Here is a 21,272-nt window from a genome sequence, read left to right as displayed (position 1 = left end):
AGAATGAGAAAAACACGATTTAAAAATAGTGTTCGAATGATTGATAATCATAATTAATAATGTAATTCAATTTTATTATGTATTTGTAGGTGGTGCAGCAGCAAGGGCTGGTCTTCATGCGGGCGACAAAATAATCAAGGTGAATTCATTTAAATATAATTCTAATCGCAATAAGAACGAAATATATACATACTATTTTAATATTAATTATATAATATTAATAATATTTATATCTTTTTTTGATTTAGAAATTGAAATTACACAAATACATAAATGTTCTTATACGCTGTACAACATTTGCAACGTATGATCATGCATCAACTGACATTGTCAGTATATGATGATTTTTCTTGTATCGTTTAAACTTTTATGCTTATTAAAAACGGTTTTCCGTTTGCAGGGCTGCAAACTCAATCCAAGTGCACGCGCACTCGACAAATTTTCAAACTTATCTTTCTTCAAAATAAAATCTCATTTGAAAAAATTACTAAGTTTTTTTTATCACCATTTGTTCGCATGTAACACAAAGTACAGACCATCATCCTGTATATTAAGCATATGTATACATACATATTTACGAATCGAAATACTGCTAAATAAATAAAATTAAAAAAAGAATAATACATAAACAAATTCGAGAATGTTAGTAGCGATTCTCTTCGCTCGAATTAATAATTTATATACTCGAAATCGCGTGGGAGAAAACATATAGTCGACGTGTTCTTTCCTCTCTTTCGAGTTGAGAGAGAGAAAGAGAGAAAAAAAAAGTAAAAAGGTGAATAACGATTGTTTCTACTTTTTTAGGTCAATGGGGTGAATGTAATGCAGTCCACGCACACGGACGTAGTGAAGCTGATAAAATGTGAGTACATATACATATACTGTGCATATATATACATACACGTTTGTTTCGAATCTTTCTTTTCGCAAAAATAATGACGTAAAAGATAAGAAAGACCATTCGAAATCAAAAGTCAAGTCAATTCTTGTTTCACATAAAATATTACACGAACGTCGTCTTAACTTCGTCTCTTCTATTCGTTGTCAATGGCGGGGTGGGGAAATGATTTAGGAATTTATTGAAACATTTTTATATTGAATTGCATGGAAAGTTCATGCTGATTTAAACAAAAAAATCATCCAAAGGCAACACTTTTATTTTTATTTATTTTGTAAATAATTTTTATGGGGATTGTTTGTCCTTTTTTTTAGATAATTATTATTATCGTTTCAACCAAACTTTAAGCCTATTTAAATTATTTTATAAAATTATTTAATATTAATTTCTTACGGAATTACGATTTAATAATTATTTCTTAGTAAGATAATTCATAAGTAAATGAGACTGTATGCATTTATAGATCGGTACGAAAATTTTATGCAACTCCCCTATTTGATTTCTATGTACAACATACATAAGTAAGTAAGTGTACCTATGTGTGTATACAAATGCGCGTGTGTTATATACAATCACACAACGAAAAATAAGACTAAGAAAAAGAAAAAGAAAAAGAAAACGACGAAGGAGTAGACGACGGCGACGACGACGACACGACGACGAAGGAAGATGAAAGAAACAGCAGAGAGTGCCTTCAGTGATGTAAGCATGCGAGTTTATAGCGGTGACTGTTTTAGTCAACTGTCTCTCTTTTACTCACAGTACAGGTACTTACACGCGCATCGTGTTAGCATCATCACACCACTAACCACCACAAAACCACTATCAACAGTCAGCAACAACGCAGTCGTATCGAAAGAATTGTTTAAAAGTCTATTTCTCAAAATCCATGGTATATCGTTTATAAATAGTATTTTAAATACTAGTAGATCAGCTGATTTCTTAGATAAATTGCATATAACCAATTACCATAGGGTAGGAAGCGAGCGGCATTTATTATAGTATAAAATAATAAAGAGTTCGCGAAAATTTGTTAAATGGTCTTAACATTTGTAAATGAACTTTCAAATTTAATTATTAATTTTTGGAAACTTTTTAGGCTTTTATTTTTATTCCTTAGAATCATAGTCTTACAATTTAGTAAAGAAAAAAAAAAGTACTGGTCTAGAAAGTTTTGAAAAAAGAATAATTGATTTTATAAAATCATCCGGGAATTTTTTGGCCCCACCCTGTATTCCTGTATTAAAATCATCATCCATCCATTTTTCGTATTCGTTTCTCTCTCCAAGGACGATCATTATTTTCTATCTCTGTCTATCTTTGTCTATCTTTGTCTATCTCTGTCTTTTTCTTCTTCGTGGCTAGAAACAGTTACGACGAAGACGAAGACGAAGACGAAGACGTGTTTCGCTTTCGCGTTAGTATCGTAGGCGTGTTTGACTTTGGAAATTTCCTAGCTTATTCTGGCTCGAATTATTCGGATATATTCTCTTCTAAGAAACTCGATAGGATATCTAACGGTATATAACGTTAGAAATATTACGTACTTTCCAAGGGGTAGAATCAAGAGTTTTAGAAAAGGGTTTGAAGTATCATCGAGAATATTTTTCAATGGCAAACAAACGTCTTACATTAGAAAAACGAAAAGATTTCATTACATTTAAATAAAGAAAAAGAAAATGTAATAACAAAAATAATTCATTCCAGGATATACTTATAATAAAATAATGAATATCATTCATCTCTCAAAAAACGAAAGTTTCTAAATAATTTTAAAAATCATCTTCGAGATTTTCTACAGAACCATTTTTTTATATTTGTTTATATTCTGATTATAATAAAGTTTTCCAATTTTACGATGTGAAGATAGAAGGTTAGCATTTAAAGGAAAAAAAAAAAAAAAAGAAAAAAGGCTAATTAATTTTGTAAAAATAATTTAGGAACTTTGAATTCTCATTAGTTAGAAATTTGTCTATAGAAGTAAAGATAAAATTAGAACGAGAGTATTTCATTAGATTTAACGGATTTTTTGACGAGAAAAGAGAGAGAGATAGAAGTAGGAGGAGATAGAGAACATTTTTCGTAGGATGAAAGTTTCGGTGGTACATACTTAATGGCATTGTCTTTGATATTGGTATATATATGTGTACATTAACGTCCCTCTTAATTCGGTAGCTTTCATCGGCATAATCACTTCGGTGTTTTCTTAGTAACTCATGAATATTTAAAATCAACGACGAATCTGCGCCTCTCGGCTTACTCGTCGAAGAAATCTTCGTTCTTTTTCGTCTTCAGTAATGACGGCGCACCCTCTCGCCATTCATCTACAAATCAGACGGTTGACAAATATTCTTTCGTGTGAGAGAAACAGACACAGAGACATTAAGATACAAGCTGTGAAGAGAAAAAGATAGAAAGCGACCGAGAGAGAGAGAAAGAAAAAAGATAGATAAGGAGAGATACATACCAAGAGCAATACACTAAATAAGAGAGAAAGAGAAGGAAAGAGTCTTAAACATGATTCGTTGTCGTCGTCTTCGCCGTCGTCGTTGGGTGAGTAGGTAAATTTGTTCTCTCACCCCTCACGAATACGAATTTCCACGCGAAATTCGTTGTGCTCCAAAAGTCTCCCTGGGTTGATTTGTACAAAATCAAATGTTTTTTTTCTCCTAACTTTTTAAATATTACTTTTAGTAATGTTGTTTTTTCTTTTTTTTTCTTTTTTTTAGTAAAGGGAAAAATATACATGGTGCGTCTAGTAACTGAGGTGGACTATAACTTCGTTTCTTTTTGCCGATGGAAAGAAAATTTGGTTTTGTTTAATAAGCTTTATCTTCGAGTAGTGTAAGTTTCTGTAGTTATGCATCTGTGCAACTGCGCACTTTGCATTGTTTAACTAACTCTATCATCAAGTAATGCGGCTTTTTGTAGGTGCGCATCGATGCAACTGTGCAATTGTATATTTTGAATACTTTTTTAACAATATAAAATATATTACTATCTACAGAAAGAACGAAGTTGTATTCCAACTTACAATTAGTTACTAAATACATATTATGTATAGTAAGCATTATGTTATATGAAAAGTTCGTATATTTTTGAATATATAGCGAAATATAAAAGTATTCCTTTGGAATTTTTATTAAAAATCGATATCGAACTTTTCAGATAACACACACACACACACACACACACACAAAAGAAGGAAGGATCGTCCCGAGAAAAAGGATATTCGTAAAGTCAGCATTTTCATTAGAAAGATTAGACGCGTGTTGCTCGCGCAAACGCTTTTTTTCCACGAACGTTACGTTATTTTCGCGAAGTCATGAATTTATTCAAAGTTCAGTAGAGAGGAAGAGAGAGAGAGAAAAACTTTGCCATTCGTTCGAATCTCGAAATTCAATATTCCCGGATTTCCTGCGGCTTAATGCCAAATCTTAACTTCAGTCAGCTGATTGGTTCGTAGTAATCATGATCAACGTAAAATGAACGTCTCTTGATTCTCTATAGATTATGTTCGATATAGTGATTAGAAATGAATTAACGTATTTCTTTTCGCTATTTTTATCTACATAAATGAATTTTGTATTTTCTCAATTGTCTATGAAAAACTTATAATTATGTTAGTTATATATCTTATAATTTATGCATTACTACTACGCCTTTTCTTTCCTTAGTAATTTTCTATGAACAATATACTAAAGAAAATAAGGAAAAAAGAACGCATAGAAAAAAAACAAGTATATAATACGCGCATCGAATCATTTCTATTTAATCTATCTTAAATTGTTCGTATTGATCGAACGCGCGAAGGATTGAATCGATAGCGATTAGCAAAAGTGTGTCGGGTAATATAAAGCAAGCTTTTCTTCTCTTTCTCTACATATATACATAGAAGAGGACAGATAAAGCTAATGTATTTTTGGATCGACTATATTGTCTTGAAAAGACATATCAACCGATTTATATCAGGCTTGTTACTCGCGTAACCATGGGTGGTTGTTAATAGCGACCAAGTAGTCAAGTGTATTTGTATTTGTGTATTCGCGTATAACCTTCCTTCTTTTTGGGACAAAAAGATATTTTTAAAAGAAGAAACATGAGTTGTGTATATACCTATATGTATATATAGAGAAAATACGCGGAGATTGCAACTGACCGTGTCAGGAGCTCTGACTCAATCATGTTCTTTCTGAGCTTACCAACAACTTGATCTGATTGTGTTGGTTCTCATTCTTAGCACGAACTATGTACATATTCTAGAACGATCATCTTTTCCTTTAATCATTATTATCCTCTTATCGTGATGGACATCTTTTGAGATCATTTATATTTTTCATATATTAAAGTATAAAAGAAAATATTCGCATATGTATGCACAAAAATTTTGTTCATTTTTAATTCTATTTAACGTCGTTGCTGTTTAACTTTGAAGTCACGTGTTACATGTGTGTTGGTATTAGTTTATATACCAAGGCTAGTTGGCTAGTTGGTATGAATTATATGTGTATTTAAATATAATGTAATTATGCAGTTGTTATAATTATATATTGATATAATTAAAGTTATGATATTTTTTTGCATAATACAATTTTATCTTTTTTAGAATCAAAAACAAAAACTCTAATTACAAAAGATGAGTATACTTGGATCTTTCGTAACATAAATATATTTTCCTACATTTGTTTCTTTTTTTCATAAAAACAAATTAGCAAATCGATAAATTAAATCCAAACGCGTATTTTCTAAATCGTTAGATTCAAATAATTATATAGATTCTGCGCAAGAATTTCCTACGTAAAATGATTCTTTCTCTGACGTCATCGATTAACAGAGGGAATCCACGTGAGGAAGGAAACGAAGAGAGAGGAGAAGAAAATGCAAAGATCGTTCTTTCAAACGATGACGAGCTCGATGTAGAAATGAATTCGCAAAGAAACAAGAAAAAGAAAAAAAATGTTACGAGTATAATATCCAAAGATTATGATGGTAACGATAATGTTTGAAACTTTTAGTTTGTCGATCTCTGGTCACATACAAACCAATCGTAGGTTGGTACTGTGCCTGTGCTCGTATAGAAGTGTGTAAACAGTGAACCTCGTCATTCATATTAATACACACCTGGCTCCGAACTTTTCCCGGTACGAATATCCACCACGTTCTCTTCTCTTATGCGGGATACATCTATCTATCTTTCTTTCTCTCTCTTATATACACATTTATACGCATATTCATTCTCTCATTCTCTCTTTCTCGACTTCTTCGTACTCAGCAGCACGATTTGACGCAGTCTTGAATACGACGTCGTGCCTGTATATTCGTACCTCCTCTCAAACGAGCACATTTCTTTTGCAAACGAATATATATATATAGTGCGTGAATTTAAGAATAAGAATATAAAAAAAAGAAAAATAAAAAATTAAAATTAATCGAAATTGTAGTTGGATCTTGTTAGGTGGGCTGCTAGTAATGCGCCTACATGAAAACTCGAACCACGTACGATCTCAAAAGAGCTTGGGTCGAGACACCGGTGGAAATTTACTCCGGTAGTATTTTATTTATTTATTTCCTTTATTCACTTTTTTTCTATATTATCGTACGTTATCATTTCAAAGACATAATATCAAAATTTGATTGTACTGTAAGAAAGAAAAGGAAAGAGGGAGGGAGGGAGGGAGCGAGAGAGAGAGAAATACTCTCTTGTTTTATTTATTTTTTTATTTCTTTCTTATTATTATTCTTTGCTCGTTTCTCTTTTCTCATTCTATATATACATCGTTAAGCGTTACAATTTAAAGGACGTTATGTCGAAATGTAATTGCTGTGTGAAAGAGAGAGAGGGAAGAAAAACCTCGCGTTATTCAAGAAATACGATTTCGAAGAGTGCAAATTAGGAAGTAGATTCTCATGGACTTGGATATCATAATCATAGTCATGATTATCATCATCATCATCATCATCATCATCATCATCATCATCATCATCATCATCATCATCATCATCATCATCATCATCATTATCATCATCGTTGTCATTGTCATTGTCGTAATTTCATTGTCGTCGTGCAAAATAAATTGTACGGATTATCATAACTCTTCGCTTTTATATAATCGACGATTCACAAGCTATCCCATAATTTCTCGTAGCTTCTTCGGATATATTATGGTTGTTGCTTAGGCGACTAGGTTGCGTTCGATCATAAGTAAAACAGCTGGTCTCGATCAAGTTGTAGAATCCTAGTCATCTTTTATCTAGTTATACTTTGCGAAAGAGAATGAGAGAGAAAAAGAAAGAAAGAGAGTGTGAGAGAAGGAGAGAGATAGAGAGAGAGAGAAATAGCATTGATGATGACTCACGAAACTTGGAGAGAGAAAACTTATATAACTATCTATGATTTCAAATCATTTGATAAATCTATTCAAATACGACAAAGAAAAAAATGCTTAATATATATATATTTTTTTATTTTTAAACATCCTATTATGATTATTTTTTATTTGTTAAATTATTGGCCGTGACTAAAACTCGAAAATAAGGTTGCGTTCCGTTCTTTCGAAAGTCTGAATGTTCGGTAATACCATGGTGTGCTGCGGTGGTGGTATACACGTGACTCATGCACCAGCCTCGGCAGACGTGCATGCAAATATTTTGGTGTCCCTCCATACCGTGGATGAGTGAGTGAGTACGTACGTTCTTTGCAGACTGCGTTTGAGATCGAACTTACGATTTCGTGGCATTACGATTATTTTCTTTACCCGAGGAACATGCTAAAGCTCAATCGTTGTGCATATCCCATACGCCATCCCACTCCCTCCCTTTCCAATTAAAAAATGGATGAACATAGAATATACCGTATTACAATAAATAGTCGGTTCGACTAAAGATTGACTAATGGAAGATACGAGAACAATTTCTAAAATCAAGAAATATATTACGATATCATTTTTAAAAGAAAAAAGAATGAAAATAGGTGACAAACAAAATATTAGATTGATCAATAATATCGGAATTTCTATTAATTTATACTATTGTATTTTGTATTATAAAAATGTTATTATCTTATGTTTAAATATAAATGATATTATTAGTATTTTTTTATATTACAAATTTTGTGTATTTAATATCCAAGTAAATGATCCCAGTATTTTTTAATATTGAAAATTTTATGTAAATTATTTATTGGCCGATTCCAATAGTTTATGTTTCTTCTTTCGTGGCTCATCTATCTCTTTCTTTCTCTTTTTCATTTTCATTTATAGACTCACATACATATACACTGCATTCACAGAGAAGGAAAGAATAATAAATTGCGTATTACTGATGTCGTTGATGATGACCATGAGGAGGATGATACTCACCCACGATTCTACATTACATCGTTCTCTAGGTTATTAAGTCCTCTTCATACTCATTACAAACGAGACTAACACACACACGCGCATAGATACATATGCATATACAAATGAACTAACTAACGATCTCAAAGAGATTGGTAATACATATGCCAGCCTAAATATTTACGTTTAACAGTTAGGAAGAGTTTCGCGAATACGACGCTATCATTTGCTTGAATAATAGGCCAGTCAACGAGGGCCAAACATCGACTTTTTTTACTAACAGCTTCAAAATTTGATTTAAGGGTAAGTTGACGACGCTGAATCGAATGGTGCTAATTTTATTAAAATCAACCCCCGAGGTTTTGAGAAAAAGGGTTAAAAAGGGTAAAATATAGCCTTATCTTAGAATCTAGGCATTTAATCGAAAAAAGTTTCAAACAAAAGTTGTAGAGAATTGAAAAATACATAAAAAATGTTCTATGGTTTATCTTCGTATCTGCAAAAATAAACGAGAAAAAGTGGTCAAAGTAATTGTAAGAGTGGGGAAGCAAGTATCGCCCCTCTGTCGCTTTTTACACGCGAGCGAGCTAGTGTGCGTGCGAGCGTCCGTGTGCACTAACACAAACAAAGGATCTTCGGCAATCTTCGGAACTCTCGGTCTTGAATGAAAGTGCGAGTAAGAGAACAAACCAATATTTCTCTCTTTTTATTTATCATGCGATAACGAGTATTTTTGTTTTGGCCAGCGATTGTTGAGCGTTCTGTATACGAGTGCGAGTGAGAAAGAAAACTGATATTTCTCTCTTTCTATTTTTTCATTCGGTAGCCAGAATTTTACATCTTGGCCATCGAGTGTCGAGCGTTCTGTAATATCTATATATAAGTTTCTTTATTGTCAAAAATAATGAACCTTGAGTAAAAAAAAAAAATAATTCATCTTAACAGGAACTATTATTATTTAGTGGAGAGTAAAAATAATGAATTAATTTTGTGTCTCGCCATAAAATTAATTAGAATAATTAATTGATATAAATTCTTTGCCTCACAAAAATTTATTTATATATCAAATTAAATACATATTTGAAAAAGAAGAATTTTATATCCACACATAAAATTAATTCAAGATATATATGAAAGGATATTCTAAAAACGTGGAATTTATTTTTTGTCTATACATAATTTTAATTCATTTTTATTATGTTATAAGAAAACAGTAATGCATTCTGATTCATCTTCAAAGTCTTAAGAATTGTACGAAAAAAATTGAACAATTATCAAGTGGTGCGCTAGCGTAAGTAGTATCGTCTTCGCTTCTCGCATCGGTTATTAACGTTCGATTCTTCGTGGGGGAATTATTTTTTTTATAAGTTTTTTAATTTCTAATTATATATAATTTATAGACTATATAACTATAGGTAGAGAAAATGGCTAAAATAATATTTGATTTTAACGTTCGATAAGGATAATCTCGTTTGAGAGTAGAGTAAAGTCGAATATAGAGAAGGAGAGTTAAAGGAAAAGATGGAGGTGGAGTTGAAAGTGGGGGTGAAGATGAAGATGGAGATGATGATGGTGATGGAGATGGAGATGGAGATGAGGATGAGAAAGGGAAAGAGAAAGAGAAAGAGAAAGAGGAAGAGAGCAGAAAGCATAGTCGGATCACAAAGCCATGCGAAAATATCCAATGACTAATCCTCGACCTTGAACCTTTGTTGCAGCCTCAACGCAGGTGGCATTGACGGTGCAGCAGAAGCCACTCGGTGCTGGTAGTTCGACAGGAATGGGTACAGGCTTACAGATCGGTTATCCGGCCGGTCAACAACATCAACGGTCTTCGGTTTTGCCGTCTGGTACGGCGATGCTATCACCCTCCCAAGCGGCGACTTCTCTTTATAGGGCATCGACCGTTCCAATGGGGGGTGGTAGTGGTGGTGCACCCTGCAACTCCCTTATCACCGGACCGCAACCGGTCGATGTGAGTTCCATTATTTTTTCTTTCCTTTTTTCAATAGCCTTACTTTTCTTTATCCCCTTCTTTCCTCTTTTCTCTTCCCTCTTTTATTCAAATATTGCCGCGTACTGATCGAACGCTGCCGCCATTTTGTCACGTGACTCAGCCGCCCACCGCGCTAGTCAAAATGCAAAGAAAGCTTTCCTCGTTTACCCCTAGTCGTATTTCGAAACTGATTGAACGTTTGATTTTTCAAATGCTTCAAATTTGTCAAGAGATTTATATTTAACATTTGTAATCCACTGGGTGGATGTTAAGGAAATAAAGTTATGTAAGATTCGTTTTAGATACTGACCTTGTAGACATTCGTCTCATGGACGGGACAGACAAATATGTAAGATAAATCTGTATAATCAATTATTAACGCAGAGATTATAGGTCTTTTTATGTGTGTGTTTAAATGCTACAAAAATTACAAGGTTTTTTCTTTTATTTATATCTGATTGTAATAAATCGAAAATGTTAATAGATTCTTGGTAAATATTTTTTTTAACTACTGATATGTAATGTTCGTAAATCGTTTATCTATAAAGGTACTTTGTAATCATGATTACATTTAATATTTATTTTGTCTTATCGATTTTATAATTATGTACTGTTTCTCTATTGTTTATTGTGTTTAAAAATTTTCTCTACAAAATGTTTCGATGATATTATTATCTCTCGTAGTCATCATTGTTGTTATTATTATCGTGACTGTTTCCAGATAGTTTATTGTTCCGACTTATCTATTAGAACTCCTTTTAGACGTGTAGTTTCCTACACGTCCTATAGTTTGTTTCTTCTTCCCCTCTTTATCCTTCCAAACTTCTCCTTCCAACTTCTGAAAGCAGCATATTCCCGAATATACAAACTTATTCGAGAGTTCGCAATAACGTAGTTTATTATCAGTCGCACTACGGTTGTGATGGACAGTTCTCCTTTAGACTCCGTCAAAATGTTATTTGCGGGCTTATTTTTATCTGTAATTTTACTAAACCTAATTTGGAAATAATTATAATAATAATAATAATAATAATAATAATAATAATAATAATAATAATAATATAAAACAGTAATATATACAAAAATATTTTGTTTTTAAATTTATATATATACATTGTTGTTCTGTTTTTATAATAGCATTTTTTTTAATACTTATTTATTAATATATTATATTATATTATTATTATATTATATTATATTATATTATTATTATTATTATTATTACTATTATTATTATTATTATTATTATTATTATTATATAATTATTTTATTTTTTAATTAGTTCCGTAATTGTGAATTTTCATTACGCTTCGTAGCTAGAGAAAAAACGACAGTTGGAGACCCAACGTGTTCACACATTCCAGCTGATGTTAGAGAAAGAACGAAGTTACGTCGATAAACTTCGTAGTGAAATAGCCAAAGCTGGAGCCTGCGGCTACAATGTCAACAATGTTGCAACCTTACAATCGGATTTAGCAGGAGCCGAAAGAAGAGTTCGTACCCTGCAGGATCGACTTTCCGCAATTACCAACAACGAGCAGGTAAGAGCTCATATTGAATCATTTTTTTTTCCTTTACTTCTTTTCTTTCTTTTTTTCTTTTTTTGTGCTCGTCGTTTTATAAGATTTTAATGCTCGTTCATCCTTTTAATGATCATCAGTGTTTTAATCCAAACATATTTTGCGTTTTCAAAGTTTTATATGATGTTGCTTTATTATTTTTATTATTGCATATTTTTTTATGCTTATACTATTAACACTTTAGATTAATTTTTATATCGTTTTGTTGGAATTATATTTCAAATATTTTTAGATTATAGAATATAGAATTATTAATTATATAAGACAATTTTATTACATGATTTTTAAATTTTTGTCGATATAGTTTCTTTAGTAAGTTTTTTAAAATCATCAGTTATGCTATTCGCTAAATTTTGATAGTTTCAATTAATGCTATTGTTGTTTTCATTCTATTACCTTTTCTAATATTAACTAATAATAATATGGGCCAACAATAAGCTTTAATTATAGAAAACAACAATACCCTCTCGTAAATTCTAAATTATTTTTTGTTTAATGTGCAGAACATTCTTTTATAAAAATAGAATTACAGTTATCGATAGCCTGGTTGTCAAAGGTGTTCCAACCGATGAAAGGGCGTTTTAAAGCTTTTGCTAACTTAATCTAACAAATGCTTTTGTTGTGTCTTACAGCTTTGCTCATTGGTAACAAACACCGCGTGTACCCCGGACTATTATCCATCTTCGAGCAGTAGTAGTGGTGGTGATGTCCCACCACCTCTACCTTCTCGTAAATCCTTATCCATGCAAAGTCTTTCTCCACCACCTTTGCCTCCTAGACCGTCACCTGCAATAAATACACAAAATACAGTCCAAATGGAGGTGGAACGACATCTGCTGACTCATTTAATGCCCTCAACCACCAGTCATGGCATACCTAACTCTGTAAGTAATCTTATCATCCACTGATCACATATGTATCTTATAATATTGTGCATGCTATTCTATTTACAATCTAATTTTTATATATTTATACATTTGGATACACTTACACATTTTTTTTATATATAATTTTATGACTTTCTTTTATTTTATTTTTCCAGAATTATTTTGTAATTGAAATTATACTGTTACCATAATTGAAAAACATTATATTGCGATGTTAAATATCTATAGGAAAATGTATTTGTCTAATCGTTAGATAATCGTTAGATAATCTAATCGTTGCTATATCGTTAGATCATACATTTAGCAAAAATGCTTCTTCGTATTCACTATAATATTTACATACCTCACTCTCTCTCTCTCACTCTCTCATGCTAATCATTTTTTTAATACTTATGCATTCATAATAGGTTTTTTAAAGTGTCTTTTTATGTAATTGTTGTTTTTATATATTACTGTTCGTTGTATTGCGTATAAATGTGTGATAATAACTTTCTTGATTCAATGAACTAAATAATTGTCTATTTGCAGTTTTCACAGGGTGCAAATTTAGGTTCGTCAAATTCGCTAAATAAACATCAAAGGACAAAATCAAGTCCAGAACAATTGGGAGCCTCGATGATCTCCCCTGCAGAGGCAAGCAGACGTTTAATAGCATCTGAATCCGCTTGCGATCTTTCACCTACAAGACATTCGAGACACAATAATGTTGAAGTAGAAGATTTACCTCATATTACACCTCCAGGAACTCCGCCTCCACCATATCCAACACCTAGTCCAGGAAATGATACCTCTTCTTCTTTAAATGATGTAAGTTTGATTTTGTTACATCGGTTTTACTCGTATAACAATATGATGTATGTAATTTCTTTTCTTCTTATTATTTTTCTTTATTTATTTTTTCTTTTATTTTTTTGTATATGAATTATCTCCGAGTTTTTATGTTTTATTTTTGAAGAGCTCATACGATAGTTACGTGATTGTTTCTCCACTACGACAGACACTCCTCAATGAAAGCATTCCTGGCTTACCAATGTTACAACAACCAATCATGTCAATGGAAGACGATGATATGAGCGATCAAGAAGTCGTAAGTCTCTTTCTTTCATAGATGCTTTCTTTGATAACATAATTTTGTTTTGTATAATGTATAAATAATTAATTATATCAAACATTGATTTAGGGTCAATTGGAAGACCACGGCCCATTCAAATCATTATCAAGGCTGTGGGAACATCATGCGCATCTTGCTGTATTTATTAATTACGTTTTATCAAACAGTGATCCTTCCAGTCTGGTAGGTAAAGTGTATTATATCACAAATTGTAAAATATTAAATATATATTATTAACATTTAATATAAAATATATAATTTAATTTACAGTTGTTCTACTTAGTAACGGATTTGTATAAGGAAGGAAACGCCAAAGAAATGAGAAAGTGGGCGTACGAAATTCATTCTAGTTTTTTAGTACCTGGTGCAGTAAGTAAAAAATCTATTACTTGAATATTTTCTTAATCCATTATTATTTACATAATTGAAATTAACATTTAATTATTTTTTTTTAGCCTCTCCATCTACATAACGTAGATGAAAACGTTGCACATGAAATAGATGATGTTCTCCTAAAAGAATTTGATAAAGAAGAAATTCTACGTAAAGTAGGTATATTTTGATTAAGATATTGTTACATACAGTAAGTTACACAGGAGTATTCATATTCGCTCTTATTGTAAATTTTAAATAATTGATATTTGCTTGTAATGCAAAAATTCCAAATTTCTGTGTATAAAATTTTTGAAATATTGTATTACACGAAAATATTGATTGTTTTAAATTGACAGCAGGGGTAGGAATACTTCTTTGTCTCACTATATGTATTTCTTCAGTTTTTTTAAAGCAATTTTTTATTGGCAATCAAACAGATATTTTGGAAGGCACGTAATCGAGCAAAAGAGGAGCTCAACGAGCAACTTGCAGATTTTCAACAAAAAAGGACTGCAGGTTTAGGTACATTGTTTGGTCCAAGTGATTCCCAGCTGGATGAAAGTGTATCTGACAAAGCGAAAGAAACGAAGATTATAGAAACATATCTTTTGCCTAAAATGGAGCCTTATCTGTAAGATATCATTAATAATAAAATATTTATAATTTAAATAGAAAATGTATAATAAATAAAATGATATTCTTATATTTCAGCGAAGATATAGAAAAGGAAAATGTAGATCTTCGACAATTTACAACAGCAGCTGGTTTGGCTACAATATTAACAAAAATTTTTCAAGTACGACCGGTGTCTCTTGACCGAGTACCTACTTTTGTAGCTAAAGATAAATCAAATATTAAAGCTAGATTACTTACGGGAAAGACTAGGAAAATGACAATTAGAGGACATCGCTTTGTAGCGCATCAGTATTTTACAATAACTTATTGTAACCATTGTCAATTAATTATTGGTGGTATAGGTCCTCAAGGATATCTCTGTAGTGGTATGTATAAAATTAAACAATTATTAAATAGATGTAATGAAATTAACAAACATAATGTATATTAAAATATTAAAATAAATTATTCTTCATTCATATAGATTGTTCCCTAAGCATTCATCGACAATGTGTTCGTGTAGTAGAAGAAAACTGTCTCGGTCCAATAGTCAGGAAAGATAGGGGCAATGATCGTATAAGTAAATTAATGGAACGCATTCGACCGGAAAGGAAACCACCATCGTCTCATCATCATCATCATTCTCAGAATCATATGTCACACAGTAAGTATACTTTTAATATGTGAAAATAGATATTGAAACATAAATGTTATGCAAAAGTAAATGAATGTAAACGAATTGAGCTCATGTACTTCAAATTTTCATATTATATGCACAAAACAATAAGAAGATCACTAGTGTGAACTGGTTTTGTAATACCAATCAAGTGAATGACAGGGAAAAAAAATTAAGTGACCCGAGAAACTAAATTGATTGATTATATATCCTTGTTTTATTATACACATTAATAATTATAAATTATGATGTGTGATATTGACGAAGATACTATAATAGGTTTTTAATTGTTTTGAGTAGTATATTATATTTCTTAATTGTAGTAAAATATTTATCTAATGACTATTTTCGTTGACGTTACAGTTGACAGAATCAAAAGGGGCGAAGAAGATGCGGGGGCATTAACGGATGGTGAAAATGGTAAGTTTGATCTTTTGCTTGATGATGAATATTTTTGCAAAACAATTACACTATTCATTTTTATTGAACGTGTCTCCTATTGTCAAGATTTAATTATTCCCTAATTGTATATATTTAATTTTTATATATTGTTATACTAAACAATCTTACGTGTTACGCAGTTAATAATCGCAGTAACATGTCCTTTTCAAACAATAATAAATTTATTGCTTATAATAGATTTATAAGTGTTTTATAGCGAGATTTTAGATGTGTTGGCGTTATGTTAATTGTGTCGTGTAAGACTCGGTGTCTTGTCGAGCAATAATTTTAGACCAAGCGCAAGAGATTGCAACTATAGCTTGGATATTTTTGATAATATGTCTGCAAAGATGAATGCATGATCATTAAGAAATAAGGAAAAGGGAAATGTAGAAATTTATTCTAAATCAATGTTTAGACATAGGGGACAAAATTTCTTGTTAGTCGCAGCCGTGTCTGGATTGTTCTTTTTGAATGTTTAAATAAATGCACGCGTAGTCCTTCGCATGAGGCAACCATACTTTAAAAGGATATTTAAAAAAACTGGTGTGTGTACTTATGTACGCACGTCAGAAGTTATACTTCTTTGGCGTACCAAAACGAATATAGCATCAATAATATCAAACATAACTTCAAAAAATAAGTATAATATTATTTATTTATACATGAGAAAGAAGAAGGGTTTAATTAAAATAAGAAATAAGAAATAAAACACTTGGTTGAGCAAATACAACAAGGTTCAATACTTTATTTGCTCGTCAGGGAAAAGCCTTGTGGCATAAAAACCCTGGATGATAATTTAAATAATTTAAATAACTTCAATATTATTATATATATACATATATATACAATTTATACATATTAAAATTTAATTAATTCACGTTCATTAGTTGATCTGTTTGTGATTCTATGGCCATGTGAGTTACAAGAGGCTTATGGTAGCTAAAATATGATACAAATAGTCTAGTTGAAACGTTTTCTAAATATCGTGTAAATACAGCATCAATTGTAGTACCATATCGGGTTGTAGGAACTGTTCTGTCATTATTTATTGAAAGATCTTGAAAAATCTTCACGTAAAAAGTTGATGAGTACATCAGAATTTTCAGAGCAGAAATTAACATTAAAATCTCCATTTAATATCATTGGTAGCTTATCTTCGCCTTTACCCATATATGGTGTTCTATATGCTGTGTATGGAGATAGCATCCGTTCCAAGAAATGAATAATATTTTCAATTCTTTGATTTGGAGAAATATAAACTGCTATTAACACAATTATTTTACCATCTTCCGTTGTACACTCTGCTATACAAAAATCACCCAGTGATGATATAGCAGTACTAACAAAATCGGACTGTCTCACAGTCATGTTGATATTAGTGGTCAGAAAGTTAGTTGTATCATTCGCATTGTGATAGATAGCAACTCCTCCAGCTCGAACATTTGGTCGTTTGTATTGAATTATACAATTGAAATTTGGTATACTAACAGACTCGTTATCATGTAACCAAGTTTCACTCAACATTAAAATTTTAGATTTTTGTAAAATAGAATCAATCATATCCTTTGAGTGAGCTCGCAAACTTTGACAATTTAAAGTATACAGTGTCAAACCTTTCCTTTGGTTCATAAAATGTTGGATGTCTTTACTAATTGTCACTAAGCGATTATTTGAGAGTCTCTTATATTCATCTTGAAAACTAATCATTGCAGTTGATGGTCTTCGGCCGTGATAAAAAGTATTATCATTATCTTTTGCTGTAATGTATAAGCCCTCGATAGTTGTTACGCGTGACAAAGCGACATAGACTAATGTCAATTGATGTTTTTTATCATATTCATAAACAACTTCGGGATATGTGCTCCCTTGTGATTTGTGAATTGTCGTCGCACAAGCACAAATTAGAGGTAAATGTGAACGCTTAACGTTAATTGTTTTATTGTTATTAAGAGAAATAGTTGCAGATCTACGTCCGATCGGCACTGCTGTTTTTTTAATCTGAATAGCAGCAACATGTCCAGCAACTTTCTTTTTGATTTTCTAGCCAATCTTTAGTGAATCTGAAAACTTAAGCCACACAACATTTACTTCTCCATCTTCATTGTATTCAATATGAAATAACTACAATTTTCCCGAATGCCAATATATACTCTACATTTGTAAATAAAATAAAATATAACTTCAATAAAAACTTTAATAAAATAAAGATAATAAATATAATTTAAATAAAATACAATTATTAACAAAATTAATAAAATAAAACAACAAATAAGAAAAAGAAAAACTCTTGGTTAAGTAAATACAAAGTATAATACTATATTGGCTCGTCAGACAAAAAGCCTTGTAGCTTAAAAGCTCTGGTTGATAAATTAAACATAATAAGGAATTGCGGTTTTAACAAAAAATTAAACACGAATCTCACCTCTTGCTCGCTTCGCTTGTATACGGATTCAACAAAAAGGTTCACCTCGTTTATGGAAGTATAAGGAATACTTATACTTTTCTTATTTCGTTCTAACTTAAATCGCTTTGTTCGTCGCTTTCTTTGTAAATTCTTCGCTGCTCATCTAAGACGTATTGTCGTAGGCGTCCAGTGGAAGAATAGGACGAGTGCTTTGTTTAATAGGCCCAGCAGGGCGTGCTTAGCAACGGTTTAAAAAGTGGGGAGGGACGATAAGAAAATTTCGTTATTTTCAATCTTTTCAAAATGATTGAGCCGCGTATTTCGAATATACGTTAAGAATCTATAATCTTTATAAATGGTACATAAATCGTTATTACGTTGAGTGCCTCACGAATTCTGAAGGAAATCCTCGTCAGGTTACGCTCGTTATTTAGTATTGAAAAAGAAGTATAACTTCAAAACAATCACAATAAATTCATATTGCACAATACGTTTCCATTCTTTTATGCTACACTCTCCATATTTTTATAATTAATTACAGATTACCTATCATAATGATAACATATTATTATTAGGTGCACAAATAAGTTTCCGCCGTTTTTTATTAAAAATTAAGTATTTATTCTAGAAGAATGGTAATTTTAAGGTTATTTAAAATACTGTCCATCACTTGCAATGACTTTTTCCAATCTCTCAGGCAACATTCGGATCCCACGTCGGAAGAACTCCTTGTCTTTTGAAGCTATCCACGAATCAAACCAATTTTTGGTATCGTCATTTGATTTGAACCGCTGCTCTGACAGAGCATGTGCCATGGACCGTAATAGGTGATAATCGAACGGTGTAATGTCTGATGAATACGGCGGGTGAAGTAACACTTCCCAATCAAGTGTTTCCAAATACTTTTTCACGGGAGCCGCTACATGTGGACGAGCATTGTCATGTAGGAGAATAATTTTTTCGTATCTAGAATAGTATTGAGGGCGTTTTTCCTTCAGAGCTCGGCTCAATCTCATTAATTGTGTTCGATAGAGGGCTCCGGTGATTTTTTTCGTTCGGATTAAGCAACTCATAATACACTACACCCAGCTGATCCCACCAAATACTCAGCATGAGTTTTTTTCCGTGAATATTCGGTTTTGCTGTTGATGTTGACGCATAGCTTGGTAATCCCTATGATTTTCTTCTTTTTGGATTATCATAATGTATCCATTTCTCGTCACCAGTGATGATACGATGTAAAAAACCCTTTTTTTTTATGTCAAGCAAGCAGTATTTCACTTAAGCATAATCGGCGTTCAATATCTCTCGGCTTTAATTCGTACGGAACCCAATTTCCTTGATTATTAATCATTCCTAATTATTTTAAACGATGTGAGACTGCTTGCTGAGTGACTTCTAATGTTAAAGCAAGTTCTTTTTGTGTTTGAGATGAATCTTCCTCAAATATTTCCTCCAATTCTGCATCCTCGTAAATTTTTAGCCCTCCACTGCGATCTTTGTCTTCTACTTCGAAATCACCGTTTTTAAACTTTTGAAACCACTCACGACACGTTCTCTCACTCAAAGTAGTCTCACCATATGCTTCTACGAGCAATCGATGCGCCTCAGCAGCAGATTTCTTTATATTAAAGAAGTAAACTAATATTTCCCGCAAAGAACGCTTATTTGGCTCAAATTTAGACATATTCAACTAAAAACAATTATATTTTACCAATATGAAATCAATAATATTAATAGGTTATGTTTAACGTCCTTAAACGTCCAAACTAATTTTTAGGCAGGATATCACCTGCGAAAGTTAACGGAAACTCCGCGCCGCGCTATCTACATTAAAACGGCGAAAACTTATTTGTAAACCTAATATTATTATTATCGTTATTAATTTTCCTTGTTAGTTTTTAATTTTTCTAGTTTATTAATTAATGTTATTATTATTACATTATTAGTATTATTATTATTAATTTTATTTTTACATAGAACATAGTTGATAAAGAAACCTGTTTCTCTTCCCTGCTTGATGATCAATAATATTTTCTAATGTAAGAAGATTATTTTTCTTTTACTATTATATTTTTATTCTCATTTATTTATTGAGGTTATTTAATTTTATATATATATATATTTATAGCGTGACCAGGTAAAAAGGAGGAGGATTGAAAATATGAGTAGATAAGCTACTAATTATTCTTTTCTATTAAGTTAACTAAATAACTTCAAAAAAAAGAAAAGACAAATATTTTCAATCGATCGATATATTATATATATATAAAAAAGAATAAAAAGAATAACTTCAAAAATATAAAAATATAGATATCAGTCCACATTAAATGTAAGGGAGATATATCGAATTACTTTATGCGTCAACGGCCATGGCGCGGTTACAGCATTAGTTCTCGCTCGATCATTTAAGTAAAGCAGTGCTGAGTACGATTAGTATTTGGATGGGTGACCCGCTTGAGAAAAAAAGGGGAAGAAGAAGAGAGACAACTTCATGCCGTAAACTTGAAATCGTATTTGCCGCGCGTCGTAAATAACGACAAACTTCATGGTGTCGTTTTCCCAGACGCTCGGAACCAAATCACTCCCCATTACATTTTCCCAAACGCGCCAAAAGAAGTATAACTTCCAAAAAAAAGGCTCCACGCAACCTTTATTTAGTTTCGTTTAGGAGACTATTTCTTGTTTACTGCTAGCTTGGAAAATTTTCGAAGATTATATGTCTAGTTGGAAAACCTAAAATAGAAATAATGTGTTTATTTTTATTCAGTTTATTTTCTGGCCTCCTTTTAACGAAATTCCATCGCGTTCTTAAGATCAAATATTTTATATGTAAATTGTGATATTAAGATGTGTCTCCCAAAAAAGGTGAGTACGTGTGTTTCAACATATATCTAATTATGTAAGTGGGGTAGTGCAAGTCAAAAAATTAAACAAATGAACACACAC

General features: G+C 31.7%; 1 protein-coding gene across 5 annotated transcripts in view; it reads left to right on the top strand.

Moving 5' to 3' along the window:
• The window catches only part of LOC122521330, a 63,523-nt gene that overhangs the window by 12,603 nt on the left and 29,648 nt on the right, over positions 1-21,272 (top strand). For 2 of the 5 annotated variants that reach the window (XM_043641973.1, XM_043641972.1), the window contains exons 3-16: positions 90-139; positions 805-862; positions 9,954-10,210; positions 11,548-11,772; positions 12,444-12,695; positions 13,227-13,505; positions 13,654-13,785; positions 13,879-13,992; positions 14,080-14,178; positions 14,265-14,357; positions 14,622-14,815; positions 14,896-15,185; positions 15,284-15,463; positions 15,839-15,895. In XM_043641973.1, the coding sequence (XP_043497908.1) occupies positions 90-139; positions 805-862; positions 9,954-10,210; positions 11,548-11,772; positions 12,444-12,695; positions 13,227-13,505; positions 13,654-13,785; positions 13,879-13,992; positions 14,080-14,178; positions 14,265-14,357; positions 14,622-14,815; positions 14,896-15,185; positions 15,284-15,463; positions 15,839-15,895 (2,280 nt within the window). Of the gene's footprint in view, positions 1-89; positions 140-804; positions 863-5,923; positions 6,445-9,953; positions 10,211-11,547; positions 11,773-12,443; positions 12,696-13,226; positions 13,506-13,653; positions 13,786-13,878; positions 13,993-14,079; positions 14,179-14,264; positions 14,358-14,621; positions 14,816-14,895; positions 15,186-15,283; positions 15,464-15,838; positions 15,896-21,272 lie in introns of those variants that run through there. The other 3 variants (XM_043641974.1, XM_043641976.1, XM_043641975.1) reach the window with 3 other exon arrangements.

Source organism: Polistes fuscatus, unplaced genomic scaffold (genome assembly GCF_010416935.1).
Source record: "Polistes fuscatus isolate 324 unplaced genomic scaffold, CU_Pfus_HIC Scaffold4, whole genome shotgun sequence".
NCBI classification, from domain to species: domain Eukaryota; kingdom Metazoa; phylum Arthropoda; class Insecta; order Hymenoptera; family Vespidae; genus Polistes; species Polistes fuscatus.
The sequence above is the reverse complement of the archived record's forward strand: the minus strand, read 5'-3'. Positions and strand labels throughout refer to the sequence as shown.